Source organism: Grus americana, chromosome 18, assembly GCF_028858705.1.
Source record: "Grus americana isolate bGruAme1 chromosome 18, bGruAme1.mat, whole genome shotgun sequence".
Taxonomy (NCBI): Eukaryota; Metazoa; Chordata; class Aves; order Gruiformes; family Gruidae; genus Grus; species Grus americana.
The window spans coordinates 9087563-9112419 of record NC_072869.1 but is presented as its reverse complement, the minus strand read 5'-3'; the positions used below and the strand labels follow the sequence as shown (position 1 = coordinate 9112419).

At 39.2% G+C, this 24857-nt stretch overlaps 1 protein-coding gene across 20 annotated transcripts in view; it reads left to right on the top strand.

Moving 5' to 3' along the window:
* The window catches only part of TNRC6C (trinucleotide repeat containing adaptor 6C), a 214776-nt gene that overhangs the window by 177131 nt on the left and 12788 nt on the right, over nucleotides 1–24857 (top strand). For 8 of the 20 annotated variants that reach the window (XM_054846190.1, XM_054846193.1, XM_054846189.1 and 5 more), the window contains 13 exons: nucleotides 7011–7220; nucleotides 8442–8608; nucleotides 9247–9351; nucleotides 9800–9880; nucleotides 10524–10581; nucleotides 10787–10932; nucleotides 17463–17636; nucleotides 18899–19045; nucleotides 19517–19639; nucleotides 21008–21091; nucleotides 21408–21639; nucleotides 23361–23528; nucleotides 24632–24823. In XM_054846190.1, the coding sequence (XP_054702165.1) occupies nucleotides 7011–7220; nucleotides 8442–8608; nucleotides 9247–9351; nucleotides 9800–9880; nucleotides 10524–10581; nucleotides 10787–10932; nucleotides 17463–17636; nucleotides 18899–19045; nucleotides 19517–19639; nucleotides 21008–21091; nucleotides 21408–21639; nucleotides 23361–23528; nucleotides 24632–24823 (1887 nt within the window). The remainder of the gene's footprint in view (nucleotides 1–7010; nucleotides 7221–8441; nucleotides 8609–9246; nucleotides 9352–9799; nucleotides 9881–10523; nucleotides 10582–10786; nucleotides 10933–17462; nucleotides 17637–18898; nucleotides 19046–19516; nucleotides 19640–21007; nucleotides 21092–21407; nucleotides 21640–23360; nucleotides 23529–24631; nucleotides 24824–24857) is intronic. The other 12 variants (XM_054846197.1, XM_054846191.1, XM_054846207.1 and 9 more) reach the window with 9 other exon arrangements.

The following is a 24857-nucleotide window of genomic DNA, read 5'->3' as shown; positions in this document are numbered from 1 at the left end:
CTGGGAAAAGTTATTTTAACTTCAGCTCTTCCAAAGACAAGTTTTTAGGCATCTAGGAATTTTTCTGATCAAAGACATGGTACTGTTATAGACAAGCAGTAAGGAATAGAAATGGGGGAAAATGAGAGAGATACTTAGGAGGGAGGTATTTAAATAAAAGTTACTAGCAGCCCTGCTCTATATCATGACCACAGGCTTCTCAAAATAAATCTAATCTCGCAATGCTCTTTGAAATTCTTCATCTGATTTTTGTCTCCAAGTTTTTATTTTGTCTTGGTCATGGCTAAATATTGACTTTTTAACCATGGTTTTCTCCAAGGGGGATTTGTTCTACTGCTCTTATTTCCATCATTTTTCTCTTTGATGTTTTGAAATAATTCAAACTTACTCTAATGTCTGTGTAAAAATAGTCTCATGTTCCCTACTCCAGTCAAATATTTTAACAGTTGAAGGTATCTATTTTAATAAAATAACATGTGCTCCAGAAGGAGAAATCTTTAAATAGATGTGTACTTGGTCAGTCCAAAGTACGTGATTGTTTACCTTATCGTTCACGATTGTTGCCCTGATTGTGATTCATTTGCCTTCAACTTATTTAATCCATATTTAAAACTTTACCCATGAAACTGACAGTTCAAAATTTTGATTTGTACTTGAGGTATCATGAAAGTGGGTTTTATTTTGGTTTGACATGGAGTTTTGGGTGGGTATTTTTTCACTAAGTTGATTTTTGGGTCATTAAATCTGTGCTTGTACAACTGTTCATCTACAGCAATGTATTGTTAATGCCATTCAAATAATCTAACGCCTTGCAGAGGAAAACTTATTGTTCCAAGTCCTTCAGATGCTGAAGATGGAATTTCAAAATTGGTGTTGATATCCAGTGGTTCCTGTGGAGAATAGATGGTAGCAAAGGAAGGGTTTCTTGGAAGTGCTATGTTTAAGCAGTCAGAGAACTGCTTATTAATTTGTAACCATCCACTCCAGATACCACAGGACTCGGTTAAAATGACAGTATTGTGCATCTTGCAAAAATGTTCAATAGAAAGATTCTGAGATGCTAAAGCAAAAAACCCTCTCAGAATATGCCTAAGATAACTTGCAAGAAAGGGCAAAATGAGTAACAGTGAAGGCAATTTAAAACACAGTTCTGATATTAAAATTTAGACCAAGTTATTGAAGGCACAAGTTAGGCCTTTTGTTGTGTATTTTTGCTTACATAAGCTTACGATTATGTACATAGGTACGGATATAAAGGCCATACATGGACATATTTTGAAGGATTATTGTCTAATCTGCACACGGAAGCAAGGAGCAGTCCCCTGTGCCTTTATGTGTTATGCCCGTCTTTAGTTTTGACTGTGCCTGAGAGGGGCCAGTCTCGTGTTTGTCTTGGAGCAAAAAAATGTAACTTAAAATGACCCTATTAGGATGCCCATTCAAAGTGCAGGAGACCTGTTTTTACCGCTGCACATAGCAGCTGTAGAGCAGTAATCCTGTTGGTCTTTGTGGAAGTTTACACAGACTTAAACCATCTACAAATCGTGTCCCATCCGGGACAGCTAAAAGATGAGCACCAAGTCATGAGCAGCTTTCCTACAACACAGATGTGGGCTTATAGTTTGTTGTCGTGCTGTTTAACCTTCATTTTTCCTACTCCAATTCCCTGTCCCGATGGCTATGCATTTCCAACCTCTGCAGCAAGGGAGACAAGATTCCTGTAGCCAGGAGACTTCTGTAATCCACAACCAAATTTCATCCAACAACAGTTCTTTTCCGTGTACAGTATTTCCATGCAAAACATGATTGTGTAATTAAAGGTTAAGTGCTCATCTAAGATCTTGGAGCGCTAACAGTAGTTTGCATTGGCATTTTGTCTTCTGCGTGGGTCATGACGTGCTTTGCCAATCGTCTTTATCATTTAATTTATCATTCCCTGTTATTCAGGGAATATCATGAAGGAGAAGCCCTGGATTCTGTTCCTGTATTAGAAGGGAAGTCTGGTGTAGCTCTAAGATGGCACAGTCATGCAAAGAAGGCGATTTAATTTTTGCTATACAGCACTAGTTAACTGCTCAGGAAGAAGTAGCAGTCTCTTTTCCCGTTTGGGTTTTAAGTTTGTACTAAATTAGTTTAGAAATGGAGGCCAAGTTACAGTCTTGTTATTCAAGTTGTCACCCATCCCCAGAAGTTCTCAAAATTCTTTGAGTACAGAACTTAAAAGCTATTGATGGGAAGCAGATGTTGGTACACACTTGATGAAAATGCATAATGCTCTAAGGAGTTTCTTTTTCTATTGGGGGGAAAAAAAAAAAAGGCTAGATAATGTGATGAATGTAGGTCTTTCTGGTTAGAAGAGCTTGCTTCCAAACCACTGGTGAGTTAAAGCTAGTCGGTTAGATTTAGATTCAATTTTTATTTAAATTACTTGTTCGTAATTCTTACTGGCACTATTAACTCTTGCAACTTTGGTACAAGGGGAATAAGAAGTGAGGAAAGGTTTTGCAAACAGGGATCATTAAAAGAGAGATTTCTGGATCTCAAACAGCACCAGATCCTTCCTCCAAAGGCTGAGGAGTGGGCTGGATGCTTTCCTGTTCCCGTTAGGTAGGTCAGGACTGGCAGGGTTCCACCTGCCCATCCTCCAGCTGAGAAAAGACCCTAACAAAAGAGAATGTAGGCTTCCCTGTGGAGATTTTAGGTCAAAAATTAAAGTCTTTTGGTTCCTGGAGAGTAAGGAATTTAAGCTTTAAAAATCTGAACCAGGTCTTAATTCTGAAAGCTCTGAACATCTCTGTTCCTTTTATAATCCTGTGCCTTTGTCTCAGTGGAGACTTACATGTCAGTCATAGCCTGGAACTGATGTGAAACAGAGAGTGCAAGTGGTGCATTTTCCTTACTTTGAACTTTCATCAGAGTGGATTTGAAACCGGATCAGCTTTGAGTTCTTGGGATGCTCATGTAAAAACCTGAAATCCCATTGTGGGTACTCAGCCCTCTGACAGCCAACTTTAGGGGCACAGCCAGGTGATACTGAGGAACAGTGACTTTATATATATATATATATGTGTGTGTGTGTGTGTATATATATGTATGTATTTAAAAACCCTCCCTTTTACACACACACACAAGCACACTCCCCTATAGCTTATTTGGTTTCTATTATTAGCAGACTAACTAGTGACTATTCAGTAAACAATCTCATTTTTTTTACCTAATTTCTTTCTTTTTTTCATCTGCATAAGGTTCTAATATTTTGGTTTGCCTGTATTGTAGTCATACGCTCTGGTATTTATCACGGACCAAACAACTTCAAGAAAAACAACTTCTGCCATCCAAATGGCTATAGGGTTATTTTGAGGGAAAACAACTGCATCCTGCCACAGCTTAGTTAACATTGCACTTTCCCTTGAGGATTTCCTGTTGGCTGTGGCCCAATGTTAATTATGTTTTTATTTCTATAAAACAAAGCTCTGCCAATGTGTCCATATTTATTACTCACTGTGATCTTTTTGTTTCTTGCAATCCTAACAGTGCTTAAGAACTTCAGTATTAAAACCTCACTTTCTTGCCAAAGAATGCTTTGACGGAGCTTGTTCTGTTGCAAACCGACATTCGTGCAGATCTGGGTGTTATTTAAGGGACAGAATCTTTTCTCCATAGGAAAGCCTAGATGCATAGTACTTTCATAAAGAAAATAGTAAGTTTTCAGCAGGATTTTTGAAAATTTTAGACAGGTTCAGATTTTGAGACCACTGTGAAGGTGTTTTCCCTCCGAAGGAACTTCAAAGTAGCTTCTTACTTTCATTCAACCCACTGTAACACCATTTGTGAGCTGCCTTTATGGTGACTGGTAGTACTGGAAGGCATCACGCTGCCAGAGGCGAGCTGGTGGGACTACAAACTCTTTGAACTAGTATTCCACCTGTTTCTGTTTCAAATATGAAGCATACTGGCTTATTTTAAAAACTGAGAAAAACTCAAAAAAAAAAAAAGCAGGTCCTTTGGAGAATACAAAGTAAATATCTTCTTTCACCTGTAGAATTTTGCATCATTCATTCAAAAATGTAATTTTATTCACCTTTTTAAGTTTCTAAAATAGTCACACAGAGTCATACAAAGGTAGCACAGAGGTGATAACATTAAGACAGCAGCTACTTACCACCGAGGGGAGAACAGGCTCATAATCGAGAAATACTCTGGAATTTACACAGAGGTTAATTTTTGTGGTGCACAAGTTACTTCTCCAGCAGCCTTCAGGTTTTATTTACTGATTTCATGCACTTAGTTTGGTCTGTTAAGGTAGTTTAGAAAACTTTTACTTGATGCATTTTGTTTGTGTTTCTGTACTTGCAAGTATTATCTTTTAGTAAAGACTGGCTTCCTCATTATTTGTAATCCCGTATTATTTACTGCTCAGCGCATTTAAAGCACTTAAAATAACTTGGACATTACACATCTGTGGTCTTTAATCAATGTTGTTGAATTTCTAGTGAAGAGCAACAGGAGGACCAGGTCTTTGAATTTTTATTCTCCAATCTAGCACACTTTGCCTGCTCAATACATGAATTGTGTATTAAGGTTCATTTCCTAAGTTGAATTACTTAGAGCTTCCAGTACAGGTTGCAAGAACTCAGGGAAATATTAGTATTCTGCACTCTCTCTGTTTGTATTTGTATTCTGGTTGGTGCTTGAGAGATGTTTTGTTTTCTGTTTCATTTGCCTGCAGTTAATCTTTTTCAGATGCCAATATGATTAAATACACGCAGTTGTCTGACCAGGTTGCCTTCTGAGCAGTGAGGCAGAAAGTAAAATAAAGCGTTCCTTAAATAAAGTTGCCTTAAAGATACAAGCGGAAAGCTGAATGAGTATTTTAGGTACAACATGAAGGAAGTTGCCATGTTAAGTAGAAGTTCATTTATGTACATACACGTGTGTGTCTGCAAGTAGGTCTTCTGCCCGCACTTTAAATTACCAGAAATTTAAGATACATTGATAGCGCTTAGCACAAAGTATTTTTGTTTCTAATGGAAATCAATTTAAGGATACAGTGAAATTTTGGGTTGTTTCAGATGTGTGTTTTAAAACACAATGAACCTTGCTGCTAGTGAAGGAGCTTTATTACGCTGCGTGTTCCCAAACATGTAGGCTTAGTTTGGATATGTTTTATGTCATATGCACTTTTATCGGTAGCGGAGAGAACTGCAGTTCCTTTAAGAAATAGACCCTAAAATAACTGTGTAATACAGTAACACTGGAGCGGTGGGCTGATATGAGCCCATCTATTTGAAAGGAATTTTTTTCCCCCCTAGCCAGTGTTTGAGTTACTCTTGGTGGTGTATGTTGCCTGCAGTTTCTAGTAACAGAAATTCTGTTGAAATCAGTAAGTTCTGCAAAGACGTCTAGCAAGAAGTCTGGTTTTGTAACACCATTGCCTAGTTAGTTTAATGTATTTCAAGATATTCCAGTTCTTTTGTGGCAACTTCCTTGGCATTTTCTACCTACTGTAGATGTCAGTTTGTGCAAAAAAGTTATGGTTCTGCTCTTTGAAACCTTTCCAGAGAGAGTATTTTTACAGATAGCACTAGGGAGCAAAAAAGGAATAGTGCTACAGCAAAGTAGGCATATAGTCCTTAGATTATGAAAATCCGTTAAAAACAGTAATGACAGACTTTTTTGGGTAGTAGCAAAACCAAGATTCTTTCTTGCGGGATGTGTTTCCATGCTGTGAGCTGCTAGAAGTTACATACCGGGGGGGGGGGGGGGGGGGGGGAATAGTTGACCAGAATAAAATACCCATACTTCATAATATTGATGTCCAATGAAAAGAGGGCAAGTTCTTGAATTAGCAGCCTAATTAACAGTGGAAGTTTTAAGCACACTGCATTCTGCAATACTCTTTGAGATCTTGGTTGTCATGTAATGTAATGCTTTTTGTGATAATGGTAGAAAAACAGGTTTAATATTGGGTATATGTAAAAACTCTGTTTTCTTGCCTGTTACGTGTCTGGCTCTTCTGTATACTTTTAAAAAGTACCTTTAACTCCATCTATGATCCAAATGTGTGTCTTCGGAAAAAAACTTGTTTTAAGAGGTTGTGGTCATTTTAAATTCAACTTACGCTTTTGCTGGGTTGGTCAGTGTTGCTCTTTAGGACTTGGAAGCAATATGGCTGTTCCTAACGCATTTGACTTCAGTGCTAAAATCGGTGTCATGGATTTAAGCGCATTACGTTCAAGCCAAGCGAGACTTAAGACAGTTTCTTTATAGTAGCTTACGTTTTTCAGTGAGTTAAAATAATACTCTGTAGGAAAACAGTGACTTCTACCTGCCATTCCTTATGTTTTCACTATAGATTCTAACTGCAGTCTTGTCTAGTTCTCTTTAAAAGTCATCTTTGTTATAATGTAGAGACTCGGTGATGAAGGAATACACAGGGAACGCAGTCAACACAAGCTGTAATAAAAGCTTTAAGGAATGCGTACAACATATATAATCTATGTTGAAAGTGGTAACAAACAAATATCGTACTCGCTCGTAGGGCATGAGAGAAGAGATTTGATAATTTGTAAGTAGTTAAAAGGAATTAAAATAGCTTAAAATCTTTCAGCGAAGCAAGGCCCAGCTCAGATTTGGGTCCTGGTCTCCCGGATGCTCGCACTGCTGCGTGTGCTCCCCGAGCCCTTTCGCTCTGCTCGACAAGTCGCATCAGAAGCAACTGCCCCCGTGGGACCAGGTCTGGTGCTTGTGTGGCAGCCTGACTGCTCCTGGCGTTGTTAAAAATACTCTTTCTGTCTTGACAATTTGCCATTAGAATTCCATTAAGAGAGAGGGTTTTGAGACCAAATCAAAGGGATTTTTTTTTTATCTGCTTAATTAGAATCACTGTCTTTACTTACTGGTTCATGTTCTTTCCAGACAAACGCTTTAATAAAAATGTCCATCTTAAAATCGTCGACAAAAGAAACCTTTCCTCTCATCACTGTTCTTCTCTCCTTCCCGTGCTTCAGCAGGCTGGGGAGAAATGCCTACTGTCCACACAAAGACCGAAGCTTCTTGGGGAGAGCCGTCGTCTCCTTCTGCTGCAGTTGATAATGGCACTTCAGCGTGGGGGAAACCCCCCAGCAGTGGTACAGGGTGGGGAGATAATCCTGCCGAGTCGGCAGGGACATACGGAAGAACAAATGCTCCAGCTGCTGCCCCAGCACTGTGCAAACCAGGTACGTGGGTGTCACTGTCGTAGGAGGTTGGGGGAAAAGGCAAAGTGTGTTTGCTTCTGCCAGGGTTTGTAAACAGCGCTTCTGGTTTTTCTGTGTATTTAAGTCTTAATCATTTCATCCTTAAAACTCCCATAGCTGTCTCAAAATGTTGACATTCCAGATACCAAATTCATACAAAAATATCAATATAGTGCATCGATCCAGTAAATCTAAAAGTATTCCTTAGAGTATTTTTGTGTACTTTGAAAGCAGTACAGTATAAATTTTAGAGACATGGGAAACTGTGAAACTGCAGAAGAATGTGAACAGTACTTATCCCTTGCTGCCTAAAAAACCCCTGTATTAGGATGAGAAGCAACTGAGCTCAGTCAAGATAGGATTGATTCTGGTAGGAAAAGAAACACATGAGAACAACTAGTCATAACTTCACTATTCTGTTAAACTGCGGGAGTGAATATCTTCTTCAGCTCTTAAAACTATTCACAGGTTCAGGAACATCCTGAACGAATTACTGCTTCATGATTCCTAGCTAATGCTATTTGACAAAAAATCCTCCGAAGTTTTAGACTTCTGTTTTGGCTGTCGTAGTCTTTAAGCTTCACTCCTGCAAAATACGATACTGAGAGACAGAAGGCCCAGAAAACCCGGTAAGAGGAGTGAGAGATCTTAAGATGAGTAATCTCAGCTTTAAACAGAGTAAACAGAATAAAACAGAATGAGGTGACACAACCTCGTCACTTAATGTAAAGTGTTCCTTGCAGCCCACGTGCTCCTTTCAGTTCCCATTCTTCTGAGGTTGGAATGAGTTTCTGACCGTTAGTGACCTCAAAATTTGGCTTTGTTCATTGGCAGAATGTAGCAGCTAAAATAGTGAGATTCATTGAAAGCAAAATTGCACTTAAGTGTGTGATCACACTTTTGGTTCGTTGGTCTGAGGAGGCTGGAATGACCATGACCACAAATCTTACTTGTTCAGGAAAAAGCAAGAGTTGGTATTGCTGGACTACTTCTTCCATAAAATATTTAGAGAACTTTTCTTTTGTGCTAGCTTCAAAGAAGGAGTCCTTATCATTTAATGCCAATTAAGCTACTGGATAAACCTCTGTATCTCTTGAAAATACTCAAATGTTAGCATACGGGGTATGGCATAAAAGGATATTTCTGTAAAATTTGCAGGAAATTGAATCTGATTTTTCTTCTCCCTCTTTCCTTTCCTTCCAGCTTCAAAATCTATGCAAGAAGGCTGGGGCAGTGGTGGGGATGAAGTGAATCTCAATACTAGTCAGTGGGAAGATGAGGAAGGAGATATGTGGAATAATACTGCTTCACAAGAGAGCAGCTCCTCCTGTAATTCCTGGGGGAATGCCCCGAAGAAAGGACTTCAAAAGGTAAGACACAAATAAAGATAGTCTCTAGAAGTGAGTGGAATTAGTATGACATTTCTAGAATCAGTTGTCATAAAATTTCTGTTGCATTACACCTGAACTCAAAAACACTTGCCACTACAGTGGTTCAAGTACAGCTAGCTATTTACAGGGGAAAATGGGGGAACTTTGACTTTCAGCATGTCAGAGGCTTTGGGAGGTTTTGTTGTTGTTGCTTTTGTTTTCTCTGAGTTTTATAAACTTCCGTGTATTCTAAAGAAACTATAATGTATTAACAGAAACAGAAAAACGACTAAGGGGGCTTTCAGACACTTGCCGTGGTGGTAGAAAAGCGAACAGTAGTTTGTGATGAAGTGGTTCAACAAAAATTATCTATTTCCTATTTGTGAGTAACAAATAGATAATTATAAGGTGTGTACTGGTATGAGAACAAAGCAAACTTGTATTAATGCCACACTCAACCAAGAATACAGACAATTATGTTAGGAAGTTTTCCATTGTACAGTCTTTATTTCAGGAGAAGGCCAGGCTGTAACTTAAAGGAATTGGGAATGCATTTATCCAGTTTGTTTGTTATTCCATTAGCCAACAGTTAGGCCAGTGATTTGATCAAGTATGGTTGTTTCTTGTACTGTCCGCAGCCCAAAACAAATCCACGCTTGTCCCTTGGTACTTTCTGGAGAACTGAAAGGAAGAGACTTCTTAAGGATTTTGTGATAGAAAAGCTGCACAGAGATCTTTTAAAGGTGTTTATCTAGATGCTCTTGTTTGTTTTTAAGAAAATACACTGAATAACGTTCTTAACTTCAAGGTTGCAAAGTCGGTTTTGGGAATGTTTTTCAGGAAGTGTTGTACTATTTCAGAAAATTTAATTTCATTATATTTTTCTGCCAAGGTTTAAAATGAAATACGTAAATTCAAAGGTGGCTTTAATTCAGTGGTCAGCAAATCAAATACTAAATAGTACACTGAACATCTATTCAGCTGAGATAAAATTTGTACACTTTGTGGGGGAAGAGAATCGTAGTTACGTTGCTCGGAGGGTTCTTCAATACTTTCTAAATTAATGTACTAATATATCTTTCAGTAGCATGTATTATTAATAAGAAAAACTTAACATCTATTTTATGTACATCTCACTAGTATGAATATGGGAACCAGACCATTAATGGAATTTCCCATTTATTTACTAAGGGCATGAAGACATCTAGCAAGCAAGATGAGGCCTGGATCATGAACCGTCTGATAAAACAGCTCACAGACATGGGCTTCCCTGTGAGTAGTGTGCACAGCTAGCACTCCTGTGACTTGGCTTTTGTAGCTTGTAGTTCTGACTCTACCATGTTTCAGGCTATAGTTACGAAAAGATCTTCGGTCTCTTCTTCAGGCCGGGAAGTAGTTCTGTTACCCGCGTTTAGCCATTGACTCTAATTTCAGAAATCTACCGCGATCTAGTAGAGTTCTCTCTGAGGTTACTTGATGATATACTTTGTGCGATAACATTTATAGCTCGTTTGAAGTTCAGGGTTTTATAACAATAGGTATTACTTTGAACCGCAGTCATAATTCCACTCCTGTTCCCCTTTTCTTACCAAACAGGTGAGATCAGAGTATAGCTGGGTTTTTTTTTTAGAGGAAGGCATATCATAATGATACTTAAGTTGCCCATAAAAAACAGGAAGAAATTTAAATAAAACTGCATGATTTGACCTTGTAGAACTGGTACTTACTTGACAAACTGAAACTAACTGAATTGTTGTGGGAATTGGTAGAAGTGGAAGAAAATGTGTGCAGACATTATTTGTGCTACTGAGTAAATATTAAATCCAGTAGTTGGACGTATCTGTTTTCTCAGTTTGCTTTAAAATCACGTAAGCTTGATTACTTTTTCTCTTAACATAATCCATATTTTTGACAGAGAGAGCCAGCGGAAGAGGCCTTGAAGAGCAACAATATGAATCTCGATCAGGCCATGAGTAAGTATCTATGTAACTAATTTTTTTTTCTTCTTTGAAGCAACACAGGAACAATTCATGATCCTGAGAGTTTGATCTTACCCAGATATATTTGATAATATTTATTTTCTTGCTTTTGTAAGCAAGATCTACTTCTCTGAACTACTGTTGGCAAATTCTCTGTTGTCCTGTCACCTTCTTCAATACATTTCCCCTTTCTGTGAAGGTGCTCTGCTGGAAAAGAAGGTGGAAATGGACAAGCGTGGAATGGGAGTGACCGACTACAATGGAATGGTCACCAAACCCCTTGGCTGCCGCCCACCACCAATCTCCAAAGAGTCTTCCATGGACCGCCCCACCTTCCTTGACAAGGTAAGTTCAGAGGTATGAATGTGATATACAAGTCAGAACTGCCCACAGTATAGAAATATTGATGATTTCCACTATCTGTTTAGAAAACTGTAGAGAGAAATGTGCTAGATAATTACATGAAAACCTATGAAGGAATCGGTAATGCAATGCAACTAGAAATGGGAAAAACAAAGAAATGGAGCGTAGAAAGCCTTTTACTCTGTGAGAATCCAGAGAGCCAGTGACCCTTGCCTGCAGTAACAGTCAGGCAGGACCAAGGCCAAAATCTTCAAGAATTAGGCTCCTAATTCCTGATTTAGTTTTGACCTTCTTACAGATTTCAGTGAAAGTTCAGTACTTAAATAGGAATCAGGAGCTGAGGTATTTTTGTTAAGTCAAAGAGCAGACACGCACAGTCATAAATAGCTTCTCTGATGAGCTGCTTTTTCTGTGTTCGTGTATGACAAATTTCCCAGCACCATTTAGTGACTGAGGAGAAGGCTCCAGAAGTTCCTGGTGTCCAAGATTTAAAGTGCCTAAAGAAAAGGATGGAGGGAAGAGCACAGCCAGATCTTCAGTAGGAAATGAGGTTGTAGGACTGTGTGTCAGGTTGTAAAAAGAGACCCACCAAATCACCTCTGAATCTCCCCGAAAATTACTAATAAGGAACAGTCTCTGGTGCCATTCTTTGTTTCACAGGTTATCTGAAATGTTCATAAGGATGGCAGGGTGGTGGTTTCTGAATGCAGAAATCAATAGTTTTCACAAACTGTGCTGAAACCAATTCATTTTACACAAGCTGTTTACAGGATGTGAGACAGCAATGATATCTAGTCTTGTTAACGCAGACTGTATTAGAAACTTCACCAACCCTGAATAGCAATTCTCTTTCTAGTCCTTCACCCTGCATTTTCTTATAGTCTTAACTATAGTGTTATCCTTAAAGGTACGGTTTGTGTTCTGACAGGTTCCCAGGTGTTGCGCTAAGAAAACCAGTGTGGCACTGTGCTAGGGCATCTGATAAATCCTGACCTTTAAGTGACAACTATCACTATCTCTGCTGTCATCACAGTGTAAACAGTTTGCTGAGTTTTAGTGCTGGTATGATGCAAACTGTAAACAAGTCAGTTCGATTAAGCACAAATGCATCTTACGTAATTATGGGTTATTTGTATTAATACGGAAAAATTAACGTCTATGTAAAATTTGCTTTAGGGGGTCCTTCCATACCAAAAGTTTCTGTGATAGTTCAAATGCTGTCACAGTGCTGCGTAATCTAGTGTCATGGCAGTTTCCTCCAAAGATTATAAGTTAGAAAACTGCTTTTCTGCTTCTGGAGGAATAATAATGTTTGTTCTTTCTGGGCTCCCTACTTATATCAGAATTGTGTGGCGTCCATTATGTTGTTGTTGTTCCCTAAAGCAGACTAAACTGATTGTGTATTTCCTACAACGTAAGGTTCAACCTGACTCTTCTTCCTTCTTTTTCTATTCCTGCCATGTAAAGTTCATTCTTAACTATGGCAAATCTATTTGGTTATGGCAGAATTTAATGAATATGTTAATTGAAAGGTCTCCCTTCTGATGAAGGTCACGAACTTCATGCATGCATGCCATTTAACATTTTCTAGGGTAACAATGCCTTGGGCAGTAAAATTATTGCCAGAGAGAGGTGCATTATGTGCTGCATGATGCATAATTATGGAAACATGTGTTAAATGCAACTATTGAGAAGGGAGTACTAAAACCATTAATATTCATACAGCAAGTAAGATCTTCAGTCTAGGCGTGATCTGTCACAGTGACTTTACTGTAACAAAGGAAATAATCCCAAACAATATTTGTTAGCTATCAGAATGTTTCGCAACTTGCGCAGTGAATTAAACAAATACAGTTTCTTCTCTAAGAATAGATATTCTTTCCAAAGAAATTCTTTCCAGATTTACAGCTCATGCTACTAGAGCTCTTCTCCAAACCTTACATCCTCTTCTCCAAAACCTTTTTGCCCTTTGAGGTACTATTTCAGAGCCTGAGCCTGGAGCTGCCTCGCTTCCTGCGCAGGTCAGCCTTGGTCGACGAACAGCCGCACAAAGCACTCCAGCCAGCGGTCCTTATTTTACTTATTGTCTTATCAGGTCATTGTCCTTTTGCTTGGCTTTGCTGAGTCTTCAATAAGTTATGCGCGGTTCCTCTTCATGAAATTGTAAGTTGGGTTAGTATGCTCATTGCTACTGCTCTTTCTCAGCTGATTCTCTCAGCTCACCCCAGCTGAGTCTCTGTGATTTTTCTCCTGCATTTTCTCTGACAGGTAAAGCCAGCACTTTTTTTTTTTTTTTTTTTTTTTTTTAAACCTTATGCATTTGAGGTGAGAGCATTTCCAGCCCTGACATTTGCTTCTGGACCCATTGAACTCCCTGTTCTCTCTGGATTAGTAATGGTCTGTGCAACTGAACATCACCTTGGAATGTTTGCTTTCACTTGTTCCTCAACACTTGCTGCAGATACTCTTTATTCTGTGTCACGCTGAGTCAATCTTTGGCACTCAGTGCTGTGTTAATTGTATTATATTTCAGGATGTTATCTTGCCCTGTAGCACCATAAAAGGAGAAGGGAGAAAATCCAATGGCTTCGAGGAAACAAAGATCCAGCCTAGCAGTACCCTGATATGCGATCTCAACCACGTTATCTTATGCTTGGTGGGAAGCATGCTGTACTTAGGTATCAGGTTTGCCTGAAGATGTTATCTGATGTCTTCTGGAGCCATCAAATTTGTAAGAAAAGCATGTAAGATTTTCCTGGAAGCGTCCTGAAAAATACCAGAAATAAGCCCAGAGTGCTTCAAAGGATCTTTTCTTTAAGTGTGGGGATTTGGCTTGGGTACCACTCCTGAGTACTGGGACTCAAGTTTGATGTGTATTCTCACTGCACCTATCGAGTGTTCTAAGCTCAGAAGAGCAATGTGGTGGTTTGCTGATCTGCGCTGACCACCCCGTAATTGAAAATCTTGAACCATACAGCGACATCACTTAAGTTTTTAGCACAATCAGATTGCAAGTGTTGAACTCTGGACCATTGTATTGGGGGTGTGTGATCAAAAGTCAGGTCAGCTCTCTGGAGAGTAGTAACATCAGCTTGCTTTGGCATTAGCTCACAGTTGCCTTCTGCAACGCTTGTTAGTTCCAGGGCAGACTCGTTTTCCCTCCTGCTCTCCTCTGTCTTTGTTTTTTCATGCTTTCTCCCATACTGCTAGCAGAATCTCCTGTCTTCCTTTGCCCTAATGCTTCTTCCAAACTTTTCCCCAAATTCTTGAGCATATAGGAGACCATGAAATCCTCGCCTTACAAATCTAATTCTCTTTTTCACTATTGTCTTATTCACTGATCAGCTCCTCTTCTCTACTATTGAGGAATCCAGGTCTACAAGTCTTGATGCCTGTTGGCTGCAATCATGTTCTTCCAAAAACATTCTGACTAGGCTTTTCCTTGTTTCTAATTTGAACATAGTGTTTGTTGGGTTTTTTTCAACCTCGTCCTTTGCATTCTGATCCCAGTTGTCTCTAGTGAGTGTGATTGCTTTTTGTCTTTGAGATAATGAATGGGGTATTTTTATTATGCAGAAATACTTTTGTAGGCCTTGCAATTAGATGATGATCACTAGAATTTTAAGGCTGACTTTTAAGTATTTCTTCTTTCCTCCATCTTTGCCTCCTATGATCCAGTGATTGTTTCTTTTGAACTTCCAAATCTTGGAACCTCTTTCATATTCCTATGTTTTCAAAATTAAAAATATCAATGATGAGTACTTCTTGGAGTATTGCATTTGCCACAAGTTTCTTTTGCCTGTACCTAACTCCTGTCAGATTCAAAGAGAACTTACTTTGAGGTGAGATTTTATTACTTTAACTTCCTCTTTTGGAAAAGGGTTGGGTTTTTTCCGGTTTTGAGAAGTTATTAATGTGTATTTTCTACTAAGTGCTTCTGTAACTGACTTTGTATAAAGACCTCTGGCAAATTAATCAGTCTCCCATCTGTCTGCCGGGACATTTTGATTCCTGAAGTGGCAGTTGTTGGCAGGTGACTGCCAAAGTGTCCAGGAATCCTCTGCTAAACTGTCCATATCTCACAGGGCTAAAAAATCTTTTGAGCAGTGCTGCTTGCATTCTGTCATATTTGGTACATGAGACTATCATGAGAGACTTTGCAAAGTCCTGAAAGTAACGTTATCATGGAGTACTAGTGTGGTGCTTTGTGTTGGATAACTGTAGAAGGAAATGCTGCTGCCGGTAGGATTTTACAGTTGTGTCAAGTCCCTTCAGAAAAGTCAAATGCTGTGCTGAATTAAGCATGATTTTGACAATTCGGATGTAGGGGATTTGTTTAATTGATTAGCCTGAGGGAGAAGCGTAACATAAATTTGTAAGAAAATCACTGAAGAGGAAAGGTTAGGTAGAAAATATTATTCTTCAGGAAACAATTATTACATAAAGGAGCCTGAATAATACTGGGTCACAAAGCATTGTCAGCAGTAAAGGTATCACCTAGTCCAGGTTGAGAAGGACTGAGGAGTACTTTGTGGACCAACTAAAATACTTTATGTGAAGTGAATTGATTTCAGCTCCACTTACAGAGGACAGATTTGTGCAGCACAGTTGGCACCTTGCAATAAGTTCAAATTAAAAAAAAAAGAACAAAGTGAATGTGAACAATGTGTTATAAACTTGCTACAAAAGACGTTTGCTGCAGTTCAGCCAAGGAACAGACTTGTGAAGGTGGCTTTGCAGCAAGAGTCCGCCTGTTCTGGAAATTAGATGCCTGAGTCTCCAGTGTGGCTTGTCCTCCGCTGTCCCTGGCACTGCCTGTTTCCAAAATGAAATAAATAAATAAATAAATAATGTCAGTGAGACAAGACTTGAATAAATTTTGGGGGCGGGGAGAAATTGCATTGGTCTTTCATGGTCAATAGGTCTGTTGAGATAGGAAACAATGGCATCTGAAGGAGAGAGCACGCACGAAGCTTGAAATTATTTTCACTTTAAAGGGGGAAGGGTAGAATTGTAAACATATGTCTGTGATCTAAGGAGAAATCCTTGAACCTGTTACTGTCATGCAAGCCGCAGTTGTTTGTGGAGTGTGACTGATGTCCAGTAGAATGTAAAATATCTTGAGCTGAAAGGCCTTGGGGATATCATTAGAAAATGTCAGTGTCCCCCTCAGGATAGTCAGATAGCGTGTCAAGTGTCACTTTGCCTGATAGTAAAGAAACTTTTTCTTTGCATCAAAGGAGAGCTGTTGAAAATGCATTTTCCAGGATTAACTTAGAACATAAAATTTACCAAGCGTGCTTGCGGCATTAGGTCATTTGTTTGGGTATCTGGTTAGCGGACTGGGCTGCCTTTTTTAACAAAGGAGGTTTATCAGTATCTCAGAATCTTCTGGGGCATTGAAAGTATTGGTTGAAATAACCTAGCTCCTCACCTATTTAAAAGCCTTTCTTTGCAATGAATATATTGTCTGAAAAACAGCAGTCCAGCACATTGCAAATTAAAGATTTTTCACTCTGCCTGTCTTTGGAGCTCTACTTTGTACACAGTGTTATTTGATCATGCTTGCCGCAGGCTTCGCAGACATCAAAGCACAGTTTGAGATGGAACGCGGTACCCCACTGTAATACTAGCTAGATATCTACCTGTTTGATTGAGGATTATATGATTTATTTTATTTTCTGACTTGCTGTTTGCCCCCTGTGGGGGCTGCCTTCTGTGCATTGTATCCATGTTCAACTGTGGTTCCTCACAGCCCGGTTATCAGAGGAGGCTCCTTATGTCTTGCTAAAATCTGCCTCCTCCTGGGGGACGTTCAGGCAGTGTCTTAATTGCCTTCCTAGGAAGGCTACACAGACAACACTATCGTTATTGGTTTTAAGTATTTTTGTGTTCATTGGGTGTGTTGGAGTGTAATGTTTCATTGTGGATAATAATAACTCGGTGCTATGTGAATATTGAGAGAGACCCATGTGTCTCAGGAAAGGGATTAATGCAAAAATGCTTTTTTAAGAGCAGAGCTATGATGTGGAACCAAATACAGACTGGTGTCAAATAAGCTGATCTGGCCTTTCTCGAGTTCTGGGTTAGCACAAGCGCTATGTCGTACGTCTGTGCTCCACTGCCCAGAGTTTACCAAACCAGCGGAAGAGTGCCCTGAAATGTTCTGGGTCTCTTCCCTTTCCACCTTTCAATCTGGTGGAGAAGACAGGAGAAAATCTAAGGGGGAGGCGGCAATGGCCGCATGATAGCTCTGTGATGGGTTGCTAGGATCCCTCCTTTCCTTCTGGAGAGGTGGGTGAGGCGATTGTGCATTTGTAGATTAAGTGCAATAAAGTAAAGAAAAACAGTACCTTAATCCTATTTCTCTCTTTCTTCTCCCTTCACTCCATACTTTCATTCCCTGTTATTCATACTTTTTTTTTTTTACACTATTTTTATTCATCCATGCCCTTTTATATTTCCATGGGACTCTGTTTTGTGCGCTCTCTGCTCCTGGGCACCGCACGCAGCTCACCCTTTCTTTCTCCAATCAGGATGGCGGCCTAGTGGAAGAGCCCACTACTTCACCATTTTTGCCTTCACCAAGCCTGAAGCTCCCCCTTTCAAACAGTGCACTCCCTAATCAGACCCTGGGCGGGATTGCCTCAGGGCTGGGCATGCAAAACTTGAATTCTTCTAGACAGGTAAGGCTGTTGGGAGAGGATCCCAAGTTGAATTTCAGCTCTCTTGGACTCGCTGCTAGTGCCCGTCACTTCCCCAGGGGAAACGGTGCTTTAAACCGAAAGTGCGTGCACCGTCTTTGTTCCCGTGAAATGTCAGTGGAGAAACTACCTGCTGTGTAAACATTTGACGCTATAGGACATAAAACAACTGCTTAGTTGTAATTAGCCTGCTAATTACACACATCCATTGAGAAGAGACTGTAGTATTATGGATTTATACCACTGAACCCTGGTGTAGCTCTGCCTTGATTGATGTGAGGTTTCTTTTTCTGAGGCGTTGCTAATTGTCACAGACTCTAAGGCAGAGACATTTCTCTAATTCGTCTTTCCTGGCTCGCATAATTATTCAGCGATGAGGTGGGTGAGAATTGATGGGGGCTTTTTTATTCCTGCTGTAAGTGTCAAGACAGCTCATAGCTTTGACAGGTGGTAAGAGCGAAACTGTGCTTCTAGCACCTCTGGTCGTATGGAGCGTTGTGGCAAAAGGGATGTTTTGGCCCCTGGGTAGAAAGAATGTGCTGAAAGGGAAAGGAGATGGAGGGCAAGATTCATAAACACCACAAGACTGAGAGGTTATAAACTACTGTTGATTATGAAAAGGTTATTTTTGCCATATAAATTGAAGTTCCAGCAAAGATAAGAAATAACAACACAAAAACCCCTCTATGTATGATTCTATGGTGGCTTTTATTACATGTATTCTTGTTAAGTTAGTTTTCTAAAGGCAATATTGTCCAGCGCTTACAGCCTGTTAAGCATATCTTTCAGAAGTGGAGACTGCACTAACAGTGTGTCCATTATCAGTACCTTTGTAAAAGAACTAATAAAAACTGCCTAGATAATTTAAGGATTGGGATACTGTGAGTTTAATGACTCCATTCTCCTGTCCCTTGCTACACAAAACGAAACATTTTTGGCCAGTATTTCTCATTGTTCATCTGTGACCCTCTGGGGTTATGCATCCTTGGAACAGCGATCTTCAACTGCAGCTGCCTTTTGTTCAGGCACCTGTACAAAGTTTTTGAGGTTTGGGATGTTGTTGGATATGCGGTGATCTTTGCCATGCTTGATTCTAAACCTGATTGCCAGTACAGTCTGTCTGTACTGGGTGCTTTATCCCTCCCTCTTGTAATCACTGAGGATAAAGACTGCACAGACAAGTAACTTTCAGGTTACGTGTGGAGCGACGTCTTTAAATGCCAATGTCTGTGTCTTTCTTATAGATACCGAGTGGCAATCTGGGTATGTTTGGCAATAGCGGAGCAGCACAAGCCAGGACCATGCAACAGCCGCAGCAACCGCCAGTGCAACCTCTTAATTCATCCCAGCCTAGTCTTCGTGCTCAAGTGCCTCAGTTTCTATCCCCTCAGGTTAGACAGGACTTCCACTCTTGATTTTTCCCTTTCCCTGGAACTTTTTCCGTATGCACTCTCCTTCCCATATGCATTCTGTCATGCTTCTGAGGCTTTGCAGCTACTGTTGTCTGGCTGCATCTGTGTTGATTTATTTACTAGCTAGTAAGCATGTTACGCGGGTAAGATGTTCTTGTGCGTAAACTCTGTACGTTATCTGTGTGAGCACGCTCTCTTGTTCCTTTTCGCAAAAAGTAGTGTTTCTAGAGAGCTGAGGAGTTTGTTCTCAGCTCTTTTTCTATAAATGGATATTTGAGTATGGTTATTAAGATTTGTATTAGTCTCTTGTTAATTTTTTGGTAGTTCATGGTACTACTTCTGGTAATAGGAATATTTTCCAGCTGATGTCTTGTGATTCTTATTAATGGCTTGCACAGTTGCCAGTGTTAAAAATAAAAGTACAATGTTTAATACACTGCTCTTTCTTAGGTTCAAGCACAGCTTTTGCAGTTTGCAGCAAAAAACATTGGTCTCAGCCCTGCACAGTTAACCTCGCCAATTAATAATCCTCAGCATATGACGATGTTGAACCAGCTCTATCAGCTGCAGCTGGTAAGTTAAAAGACATGGCAAATAAGCTCTAAATCAGAATTGAAGGCATGAAGATAGAATAAGTGAATGGCTAACTAAATTTTTGAATGGACATGACAGATCTTTAAAACAATCAGATGCTGATTGCTTTGGTAGAGTTTCTTTTCAAAGAAACAAAATCATGGGGTTTGCCTCAGGCTTTATAAATAGTCATTTGTGGAATAATTATCTTGTACAGCTGATCAGTGGAACTAAAAATCAGTTGTCTTCGTACTGGTATGAGTACTGCAGTATATTCTCAAAGAGCACTGCTCTGTGTACTACACGCCAGCCTGTGCAACTGATTGACCAACTGGAAAATTTGTGTCACAACAAGAGAGAATTCTTGGCAGCGCCGGTCACCTGAGTTATCTGGAGAACTTCCTTCAGTTGCATCACTAAATAATAAAGTGTAGGGTAAATTTCCTGTAATTCATGGAGTGTATAGTAAACACATTGTGTGATAAGAACTACTTGTTTTTGAAAAGTTGTGTAATTTTGCTGTATTTGCAAATTTTACATGTATATGTGTGTGTATGAAAATATTTAATCGGATTTTGTGAATATTTAAAAAAAAGATACTGCTAACAGTAAGTCAGTATTTGCTAGAGTTAAAACATAAAATTGAGGATGACAAACTAGCTTAGTTGTTGATCTCAATGTGCTAGTCAAACTCTTCTATTAGTAACAGTGTTTGATACTATTGTTCATTTCTGGTTATGTTTCGTAGTTTTGAGGAGCACGGCATTGATCTCATGCCATGGTAATAACTGAACAGTACCCAGCTACTTGAAAAAAAAAAAAATCTATACAGAACTTCTTTGGATTTTAAATTCACGTGTTTCAGAGAAACACCTTGGAAAAAAAAATAAATTACTGTGCAGTTAACCACATTAAAATTGTGGAAATTTTCGGGAATAAAGCAGCACAAGTGATTAAATACAAAGTGTTGTCAGAACACAAGATGGCCAAACCAAAAATAACTTTTGATATTTATTCTATTTGTATAATATTATAAACTTCTATTTTAATTTTTGCTTCATCCTACAATTTTTTCAGAAAAAGAAAAAAGGCTCCTGCCTTTAATGAACTCTTATTGCTCACAAACTTACTTATCAGGTTTTTTATTGACATGTTTGGTTTAAAAAAACCCAATGAACACTAGACTTAAACAAATATATTTCAGAATACATCCGTAACAAGATTGTTACTTTTGGTTTTGTTGACTGTTTTCAGAAAACTCTGGTGTTTCTGTCTTTTCTATTTTATAAAGTACCAGAACAGTTCAAGCCAGCTTGTTCGGCTTATGGTATATGTTCGGACCTCAAACCTCTCACTTCTGTCTTGCAGGCGTACCAACGTTTACAAATCCAGCAGCAGATGTTACAGGCTCAGCGTAATGTTTCCGGACCCATGAGACAACAGGAGCAGCAAGTAGGTTTGCCCCCCAGTTCCATCTCTCCTTTAGAGTTTGGTTTCAGTGGCTTAAAGAGGTTGTACTACATTATACCAAAGCAGCTAAAGCATCCCTAGGAACAGTAATATAGAGCATGGCTTGAGTATTGAAAAGGAAAGTGTGCTAGAGTAATACAGCTGCTTCACAGCATTCAGTTAAAGCTCTTCAACCCTTAATTCAGTCAATTTTTATTTGTAAAGAGATCTAGCGCATTATTTCACTGTAGAGAAAGGCACAAGAAATCTAGCGTCTTTTTTGTTCAATTGAGCATTTATTGATTCTTTTTCTTGCCAGGTTGCACGTACAATCAATAACATGCAGCAGCAGATCCAGCAGCACCAGCGCCAGCTGGCCCAGGCCCTGCTTATGAAGCAGCAGCCTCCCCCTCCACATCTATCTTTGCACCCCTCTGCAGGCAAATCAGCCATGGATAGCTTTTCACCCCATCCCCAGGCTCCCGGCCTACCTGACCTGCAGACCAAAGAGCAACAGTCTTCACCGAACACCTTTGCTCCTTACCCTCTTGGTGAGTGTCCTTCATTAAAAGAGTTCCATAGCAAAAAGACAGAGGGAGTCTATTTCGTTAATTCGACTTCTAAATATTTTGTGCCACGGCATAACAAATACAGAAATACGAAGGATATGTTTATTAAATAATGCCAAAACAAAATCATGGCACTACATGTCCGTGGGGTGGCTGTTCAAGTGGGCTGTATTTGCTCACCTGTGCTCTGCCTATAAATACCAGAACAGAAGATTTGCTTAATTCATTATCCACATATGTTGCTATTTATGAACTAAATAGAAATTAACAGGATCATGTTGTAGAACACACAAATGTCATATTGATAAACAGGAATATCATCTGGAAGTCACACAAAGTTTTCTTTCCACACTAATCAGCACCGGTAAGGCATCAGTTTTGGTCAGTGTATTTCAAGAAAGATATGGATCAGTTTGAAGGAATGCAGAAAGAGTGTAGTGCAGATGATTAGATGTTTCAGAAACATGGCTGGTAAGGAAAAAATGAAAATCCTCTGCTCGTTTTAGTCTAAAGAGAAGACTTGAGACACATGCAGGAATCTTCAAAAATGTAAAAGATAGCTTCAAAGAAGTCTTCTTGCATGTGGCTAATGCAAGAGGTAATAACTTTTGTTGCATAAAAGGAGATCTAGTTAAACATTAAGGATTGCTTACTTGCTTTAAGCGAAGTGGAGTACTGGAATAAATTATCTGGGAAGACTTCTGAAATCTTCTTCATCAGTCATTTTGTGGTAGGTTAGGCATAGATCTGTCAAGTATGATTGATGTCAAAATAATCGATTCGGCCTTGAGACAGGGTGAACAGAACAACCTTTCAGACCTGTTTTCTGTGATTGTTTGATGTATGCTACAGACTTCATTATGACATAAAGGAATTAATTTAATCTCTTAGTGACTCTCTTTATGCTGCGTACAATAGAATTGCCAAGCTTTATCTACCATGCAGCAGTTAAGAAGGTAATTCTGACTGCCGTGGTGAGCTGTTATAGCAGGGAGCATCAGAAGGCAAAAGAATTTATGAATTAAAGGCCAAAGTCTAAAAGGTTCTTATCGTATCTCAAGCTCCCTGTGATCTGCTAACATTCAGGTTTATATATCAAAAAGGACCCAGATTTGTGTCACAGAAGCATGTCAAAATTATTCCTTAAATACAGCCTGAGTGATTTTGTTCTGTGTATACAAAATACGTGCCCAAATAGTACAATACCTGCTCTGATGAATAGCAGCTGTTCGTATGACATTTTAATTAGTTGCTTTGTTTGGGGTTTTAAAAAAATCGTTAGCAAAATAAAACTGCAGACATCATGGGGGTGTGCTGGTGAGACATTAGGAATATTTTGGCTTAGCAATGGAATGCTGCAAATTCTTCTCTGGTTTAAACGCAGCATTCTGGTGCATTCTTCCAGAATGTCTTTCCAAGACAAGTGAAGAGACTGCAAGTAGAAATACTGACAGCTTTAAAATATTATCCCTACATCTTTTTTTTTTCTTTTTTCCTTTTAGCAAGGTTTTAAAATTTTCTGAATGGTGTTCCCATAAAAGCAAAAGTTCTTGACAGCAGGTTGAAAATGTGCATCATAAATTACTACACATACTTACAGATGTCTGTAAATCAGTGTTTCATAATTTCTTTAGCTGGATTTTTAAACACGTCATTCAATCCTCCAGTATACTACAGATATCTAACGACCTGTTTCCCCTTAGCTGGACTGAACCCGAACATGAATGTAAATAACATGGACATTACTGGTGGTTTGTCAGTGAAGGACACTTCTCAGTCCCAGTCTCGCCTTCCTCAGTGGACACACCCCAACTCAATGGATAATCTGTCTAGTGCTGCTTCTTCGCTTGACCAGAACTCCAGCAAGCACGGTATGTCGCATTCAATCTCAGTGTCAGCCTGGCTTTTTAAGATTTGAGTCATATTGCAATGGTAATTTTTGTCTTGCATTACTATTTTTGGTAAGTGTTCATAAATGGTTGGTACAAAGCTCCCTTTGAGACTGTGATATTTTGAAGATTATTTCTGCAGTCGCATTGAGCAATACATTGAAGTTCTTGCAGCTATCACTTCCTACGTGCGGCATAGGAATGTTTTTTTTCATTTGCTGAATCTTTTTGCTCAGAACATGGAGTTGATGTAAAACAAGCCATTAGTGTTGGCAAAACAGGTCCCACAAGCTTCTCACTCCATATCTACATACCTTCAATCCAAAAAAACTTTACGTTGGCTTTCTCCTACAGTTTTTTCCAATCTCACCAACCTTTCACAGCTAATCCTCATTACCCACCCTGGGAGTTAGGAGCACAAACTTCCTATTTATCCAGAAGTGACTGCTAATCTTTTTGAACACCTTTATCCTTAACACCTCCAGTATCCTGAGTCGCTTATTCCTTTATTTCCTGTAGCAAGTTTATTCTGTTAGAACACGGTGCTCTGTTAACTTTATTGTATCCTGGATTTTGTTATGAGCAGCATGAATTATTTGTCTTTTACAATGTTTTTTTTATTCTGCAAGTAGCTGTACTGCTTACGCCAAACTGTTGATTGATAGTTTGTAGGAGCATGAGAATGGCCGTTTCAGGTCATCCATCCCATCAGCAGTGAATACCTAGAGAAGGATGAGAAGGGGGCTTGCTACAGTGATACTCCTTAGTATGCTGTCTCAGTAAATTCCTATTTATCATCAGTGTAATTATTTGATTTACTTAGTCTCTTTTTGGCAGTAATGTAATGTGAATTTAAGTTGAGTGTCTAGATTGTACCAGTGGTGTATCTCACAGCTGTAACTCCTAGTAAGGCTTCAGAGGCTGTTTAACCTTTCTTACTGTGTTTATATTTTAATTTTCTTATTTATCTTTTCAATACAGAAAGAAAAAAAAGAAAATAATAACAAAATGTAGGGACTGATTGAATTCCATACCCAAAATTGGTCCCACTTTTAAACAGAGCCTTTCCATTTCATTCATTACAGGTGCTATACCTGGAGGTTTAAGTATTGGTCCTCCGGGAAAGTCCTCCATTGATGACTCTTATGGCCGGTATGATCTGATTCAAAACAGTGAATCGCCCGCCAGTCCGCCCGTCGCTGTTCCTCACAGCTGGTCACGTGCCAAAACCGATAGTGATAAAATTTCCAATGGCTCCAGCATAAACTGGCCACCAGGTAACAAAATACAAAGCATTTGTGTTAAACTGAT